The 7389-nt window shown below is 40.8% G+C and overlaps 1 protein-coding gene across 2 annotated transcripts in view; it reads left to right on the forward strand.

The window, feature by feature from the left end:
- The window catches only part of METTL16 (methyltransferase 16, RNA N6-adenosine), a 120923-nt gene extending 115247 nt beyond the window's left edge, over positions 1 to 5676 (forward strand). The window contains exon 10 of one of the 2 annotated variants that reach the window (XM_056558458.1): positions 4984 to 5675. In XM_056558458.1, coding sequence (XP_056414433.1) covers positions 4984 to 5553 — 570 coding nt within the window. In that variant the 3' untranslated portion in view covers positions 5554 to 5675. Of the gene's footprint in view, positions 1 to 4983 lie in introns of both variants that reach the window. The other variant, XM_056558459.1, reaches the window with a different exon arrangement.
- The last annotated feature ends 1713 nt before the right edge of the window (positions 5677 to 7389 follow it).

A 7389-nucleotide genomic window follows, 5' to 3' on the forward strand; every position in this document is an offset into this window, starting at 1 on the left:
GATGACATTTTTAAACGTATAAATTTTCTTGCATGTAGTTATGATTTTTTCCAGAAGTATGACAAAATCAAACCTATATAAGTAGGGTATCATTTTAATCGTATGGACCTACAGAATAATGATAAGGTGTCATTTTTTACCAAAATATGCACTACGTAGAAACGGAAGCCCCCAAAATTTACAAAAGGACGTTTTTTCTTCGATTTTGTTGCACAATGATTTTGTTTTCCGTTTCGTTGTGAATTTTTGGGTAAAATGACTGATGTCACTGCAAAGTAGAATTGGTGATGCCAAAAATAAGCCATAATATGGATTTTTAGGTGAAAAATTGAAAGGGTTATGATTTTTAAAAGGTAAGGAGGAAAAAACGAAAGTGCAAAAACTGAAAAACCCTGAGTCCTTAAGGGTTTAAAGAAACATAAGTAGATAACTAATACAGATAAATGTAAGAAAGAGCTGCTAGGAGCTGTAAATCACTGTATGTAGAGGACAGGCGCTTCTTCAGGGTCCTGTACAGTACACGCAATGTCCTAAAAACGTAACATGAAGTCGCCCTCATTTGGTGTCCAAAGGAGCAGCTAACCCAGGCAGAGTTAGAGTAGTACAGAATGTGTTGTACCACCCTGTACTGTAGGGGGCGCTGATAGACATCCAGTCAGTACATGCACTTCTGTAATACAGGTGTATTACTGATTGGTCAGTTCTTCATGCTATTGACATGTTTCGCCGATCTGGACTATCTATAGCATTGTATGTCGAGTATGGTATCAAGTTACAATGGTTCAGAAAAGACCATTGTATAATAGAAATATTGTAACCTTTGTAAGTTGAGGGACCACTGTATATAAATTAGTGAATATATTCTATGATTATTTTTGCAAGGAAAATAGAAAAGAAAGCTATCACAACATTTTATTTAATTTTTTTTGCTTTTTGGTTGTTGTTTTTTTCTTCATGTGTTTAAAAAACATTTTAACTTTATTGTATGGGTTGTACTTATTGAGGTGATAATATATATGTGGGGTCTTTATTCATGTATTATGTATTGTTTTGTTTTTGTTTTGTTTTTTTGGTCCTACTAGGGGATTTTACAATGTAATTATCTGATTGCTTCTTTGGTTTGTTAGCATTATCTATGTCAGTAACAAACTGACAGGCAATCTATTGAACCCTGCCCCAGGCAAATAGGCACCAAGTCATGGCTGTCCTGGGGGCAACCATCCACAATCGTGTTGCAGGAAGCTGATGGAGCAATAGAAACAGTCTGTATTGGGCTTTGTATCTAAGGGCTTAAAGAGAATTTGTCAGATGTATTTACTGCTAAGAGCTGCAGACACTGTTTGATTGCTGTTAAGGTATAAAGCAAGCTGTAACTTTCTTGGAGCTGATGGTGGTCCAATTGCCTTTTTATTTCTCAACCAAGTGTCACGGAGGCGGAAACAAGCTGCTGAAGTGTCACAGCCTGGCATGCCTCATTGCTTGCCCACAGCGTTTAACCCCTATTCATTGTAAGCTGATCCATATGCTAGGGCTCGGCTCTGCCTCCCTGACACATAGCTGAGAAATAAAACTGCAATTTTATGAGTTTTTGCCACCACAATCAGCTCCAAGAAAGTACAATTTATTTTTATACCCTTACAGCTATCCAACAGCTATCTGCAGAATAAAATGAAGCTCAGAATTCCCATTAAACAAAATGGATCACAGTTATCATCAATCCCAGGTGTTGCATAATTCACCTGGCAGTGATTCTGGCTGTGGCATAGGATGTACAACCCAGTTGTGGTTAGAAGACTGCAGTTAGGATGCAAAGGTACTCATGGAGGTTAAAGGAAAACTGTCAGAATAGTCACCCGCACAAACCAGTGGTACTGCCTGGTAGTGCGGTTGACGCTGAGAAAAATTCTTACAATGGCTGGATTTGTTGCTCCGTTCGTCTATCTCCTTCTTTATGAATATGCAAATTAGCAGTAAGAGGCAAGAGCGGGGTTACGATTCAGCCTTCGAGCACTGTGACGTCAGCGCTGTTGCTTCGGCTCTTGGCCCGGCTAATCATTATTCACTGCCTCCCTCCGCCTCTCCCACTCCTCCCTGCTCTGTAATCACGTTTACTGCGCATGTGCAGCCTCCTGGCTTCACCCGGTAGTGGCCTCAGAGCGGCTTCATAACAGGCTTCATAACTGCGCTGAGGCTGCTTCCGGGTGTAGCCAGGAGGCTGCACATGCGCAGTAAATGCGATTACAGAGCAGAGAGGGGGGGGGGAGGCAATGAATTATGATTAGCCGGGCCAAGAGCCGAAGAAACAGCGCTGACGTCACAGTGCCCGAAGGCTGAATCTCAACCCCACCCGTGCCACTTACTAATAGACGGACGGACTTGTCTCATCAGAGACGGCCCACTCAGCCAGTCATTCATTGGTAAGTGGGCAGTCACTTCTTAGATGAGTCCATGTCAGAAGTAGAAAGTATTGGGACAAGCCGAGGCCTGGATGACATCACACCAGGAGCTATTAGGGGCGCAGGTAGGAGAGTATGTGGGCTTTCTTATTTATTTTTTATATATTTCTTATTTAAAGGAGTAGTCCAGTGGTGACTCAGTGGTGAGCAACTTATCCCCTATCCTAAGGATAGGGGATAAGTTTGAGATCGCGGGGGGTCCGACCGCTGGGGCCCCCTGCAATCTCCTGTACGGAGCCCCGACAGCCCGCGGGAAGGGGGCGTGTCGACCTCCGCACGAGGCGGCGGCTGACACGCCCCCTCAATACAACTCTATGGCAGAGCCGAAGCGCTGCCTTCGGCAATCTCCGGCTCTGCCATTGAGATGTATTGAGGGGGCGTGTCGGCCGCCGCTTCGTGCGGGGGTCGACACCCGCTATCTGGGCAGAGAGCCAGGGCCCGTACAGAGAGATCGCAGGGGGGCCCAGCGGTCGGACCCCCGCGATCTCAAACTTATCCCCTATCCTTAGGATAGGGGATAAGTTTTTCACCACTGGACTACCCCTTTAAATATACAGTGGGGGCAAAAAAAGTATTTAGTCAGCCACCAATTGTGCAAGTTCTCCCACTTAAAAACATGAGGCCTGTAATTTTCATCATAGGTATACCTTAACTACGAGAGACCTAATGAGAAAAAAATCCATAAAATCACATTGTTTAATTTTTAAAGAATTTATTTGCAAATTATTGTGGAAAATAAGCATTTGTTTACCTACAAACAAGCAATATTTCTGGCTCTCACAGACCTGTTACTTCTTCTTTAACCCCTTGGGGACGGAGGATTTTCCAGTTTTTTGCACTTTCGTTTTTTCCTCCTTACCTTTTAAAGATCATAACCCTTTAAATTTTGCAGCTAAAAATCCATATGATGGCTTATTTTTTGCACCAACAATTCTACTTTGTAATGACATCAGTCATTTTACCCAAGAATCTACGACGAAACGGAAAAAAAAATAATTGTGTGACAAAATTGAAGAAAAAATGCCATTTTGTAACTTTTGGTGGCTTCTGTTTCTACGCAGTACATTTGTCGGTAATAATCACACCCTATCTTTATTCTGTAGGTCCATACGGTTAAAATGATACCCTACTTATATAGGTTTCATTTTGTCGTACTTCCGGAAAAAATCATAACTACATGCAGGAAAATGTATACGTTTAAAATTGTCATCTTCTGACCCCTATAACTTTTTTATTTTTCTGCGTACGAGGCGGTATGAGGGCTCATTTTTTGTTTGTGCCGTGATCTGAAGTTTTTAGCGGTACCATTTATGTATTGATCTGACTTTTTGATCACTTTTTATAAATTTTTTTATGATATAAAAAGTGACCAAAAAGACGCAATTTGGACTTTGGAATTTTTTTGTGCGTACGCCATTTACCGTGTGGTTTAATTAATAATATATATTTTTATAATTCGGACATTTCCGCACACGGCGATACCACATATGTTTATTTTTATTTACAGGGGTTTTTTTTTTTATGGAAAAACTTTTATTAGAAAAGGGATTAAATTATCTTTATTAACTTTTTTTTTCCACTTTTTTTTTGCAATGTTATAGCTCCCATAGGAGACTATAACACTGCACCCACTGATCTTTTACATTGTTCAATGGTTTCTCATAGGAAACCATTGATCAATGATTCTGCCACTTGACTGCTCATGCCTGGATCTCGGGCACTGAGCAGTCATTCGGCGATCGGACAGCGAGGAGGCAGGTAGGGACCCTCCAGCTGTCCTGTAAGCTGTTTGGGATGCTGCGTTTTCACTGCGGCGATCCCGAACAGCTCCCTGAGCTAACCGCACTGCGTTACATTCTCTTTAGACGTGGCGTTCAACTTTGAACGCCGTGTCTAAAGGGTTAATAGCGCACGGCACCGCAATCAATGCCGCGCACTATTAGCCACAGGTCCCGGCCATTGTTGACGCGGGGCCCCGCGTTATAGACAGGGAGCGGGCTGAGGGCGTATAGGTGTCAAAATGATCACAAGAACCACACGGGGGGACCTAGTGAATGACCTGCAGAGAGCTGGGACCAAAGTAATAAACCTTGTGAAGACTTACAGAAAACTTTTGACCTTTGTCATTGCCAACAAAGGGGATATAACAAAGTATTGAGATTGACTTTTGTTATTGACCAAATACTTATTTTCCACCAATATTTGCAAATAGATTATTTAAAAAACAGACATTGTGATTTTATGGATATTTTTTTCTCCTTACGTCTCTCATAGTTGAGGTATACCTATGATGAAAATTACAGGCCTCTCTCATCTTTTTAAGTGGGAGAACTTGCACAATTGGTGGCTGACTAAATATTGTTTTGTATATTTTCATGTCACCCCCTGCCCATAAACATGAGCTACTTTTTCTCTGTATTCCATTATAGAACTACTATTGGAAAAAATGAATAAAATCTTTCCAGTAATTATTAGATGTTTGTTGGTGTATTATGTAATCCAACAAAATGTTTTTATTTTGCTACAGGTGCAATATAAACCTGTGCCCTGTGGGAATGGAGAAGAAAGTATATTTTTGACAGCTATTGAAAATTCTTGGGTACATATCCGTAGAAAAAAGAGGGATCGAATGAGGCAGCTGAGAGAGTTACCTCGAGCTCCTGATGAAAACTTTCTGGTAGCTCAAAAGGATGAAAGACAAGCAGAAGATGAAGAGACTAAAGGAAAAACAGAAACCTCTGCAGAGACAAGTTTGTCTACTTCCGGTGTGTGTGATGCCTCTGCCGTGCCTCTAAATTCAATAGACACCACTCCTGAGTCTATGGAGGAGGACTCCAGACAGTTGCAAGAAGTGGCTGAAGTCACTCCAGTGGATGAGCATGATTCTTCTGAAGAAGTCAACCAGGTCACAATGGAAGCATCACAATCAGTCTGTACCAGCAACTCTCCCTTTCTTTTTAAAAGTATTATAAATATTAAAAAGGAGACCACGGGTGTACAGGTAGAGATGCACTGGGTGGAAGGCCACAACAGAGACTTAATGAACCAATTGTGCACATACCTGAAGAACCAAATTTGTAGACTTGCCACCAGTTAGTAGTTCTGTAACCCAACAATTTACATGGTCTCTTTTTCCCTATTAAGTTTTTATCAGTTCATAGAACAGTTAAAGGGAATGTTGCCATTTTCAAAAAAATAATAAAATGGTATTATGAATTTAAAGTACTTTTTATCTGTGTATTTTGTTTTTTAAATTGTATTTTTACCATGTATTTATTATAAATTGTATTTATTAATAATGTGAGCGCATTACCTATAGCATCTATGTAGTGTATTACGTCACGACACCTACACAGATGCTATATGGCTCTCACAGGGCATAAGAGAATGAAGACGACTCCTCTCATTTACATATACTCTGACCAAGTAAGGTTTGGTACTGCCTGCATGATGTCACGCGAAGAACGCAGCCTATGTGGAAGAGCCTATTTTCAAGTCAAGAAGCTGGTGGCTTCCAGACTCAGTGCTTTTCTACCTAACCTTAGCCTGTACATCAGATCATCGCCATCACAGTTCTGTGTTAGCCACTGCTTGACACCACAATGCCAACTTAGGAGAACATAGGATCTCCCTTACAGTGGCCCAGATGAACCAATAGTACACTCAGTGACAGTGATTTGTGAAAGTAATAAAGCTATCATAGTCCTTGATAATCTTCTTAAAGGGGTTATCCAGGAAAAGAAAAACAGAGCTAATTTCTTTTAAAAGCAGCTCCACATCTGTCCCCCGGTTGTGTGTGATATTAAAACTTGGCTCCATTCATTTCAATGGAACTGGACTGCAGAACCACACCCAACCTGCAAGACATATTAGCTCTGTTTTTATATTCCAGGAAAACCCCACACTGGGAGTTTTAGGCCTACATTGTCTTTATACTCTCATACAAAGATTACGACATACGAACTTACGACTCTGCAGTTCCTATGGGAAAAAAAGACTGCCTTATGCTAGTAGTTGTGGATCAGCCAGCAGCCACTGTGTTTGCTGTGATGGTTTTGTGTTTTAAAAGTATTTTTTTTTATCTAATAAAAACTAGAGTCCCACCCTTTTCCTGTTTTTATAATTTAGCTGTATTGAGATGGCTTAAGAAAAAGGCATTCACATACCGAACAAAATGAAAGGCCACATTTTAGACATATAGGGGTGTATTCAAGAAACCTTAAATAATATAAGATCATGTTTAGTAACAAAAAAAATCTAATTATCTGAAGTAAAGGAAAATACCATCATTATCTTCTCTGATGAACCATAATGAAGCAAATTTCCAGGAGGGCCACACCGGGTTTGGAGCGAAGAAATAAAAAAGAGGAAGGGGATAATGAGAAAAGCCATGGTTGATAGGAGGACCAAGTTGGTGAGGAGATAGGCGGAGTCAGTGATAGTGCTAAATAAAAGAGAAGGTGGAGGTAAACAGGCATCTGCTTAACTACGTGAGCATTGGGAAAGATTGAGCAAGATCAGGGCCGTCTCGGAACTCAATGCAATGGTAAAACTTTTCAATCTTGCTTGTGTCCAATCAGACAATCCAACAGAGACCCATTCCTTCACAGATGTCATGCAGAAAATTGCCAATGCCAAGGGATGACAGTCATAGCTGTTGTGATATGATTGAGGATGTTCCATTCGATTTGCACCAATAAACCAGGCAAAATTGAAACAAGGAAACTTAGAGTACAGAAGCCCAGTTTGCTCCCAGAAATATTATTATAAATATAGAATATGCTGTGCCAGTTCCGGTAGATAAAGGGGCAGTTCCATCAAATATGAAGCACAGAGCCCCCTACCGGTGTTGCATCACCAGCAAATTTCAGGAACGTGAAGAAAAATTCTGTGAAAAAAGGTAGGATATTGGTACGATGGGTGGAATTTATCA

Source organism: Hyla sarda, chromosome 2, assembly GCF_029499605.1.
Source record: "Hyla sarda isolate aHylSar1 chromosome 2, aHylSar1.hap1, whole genome shotgun sequence".
NCBI lineage: Eukaryota > Metazoa > Chordata > Amphibia > Anura > Hylidae > Hyla > Hyla sarda.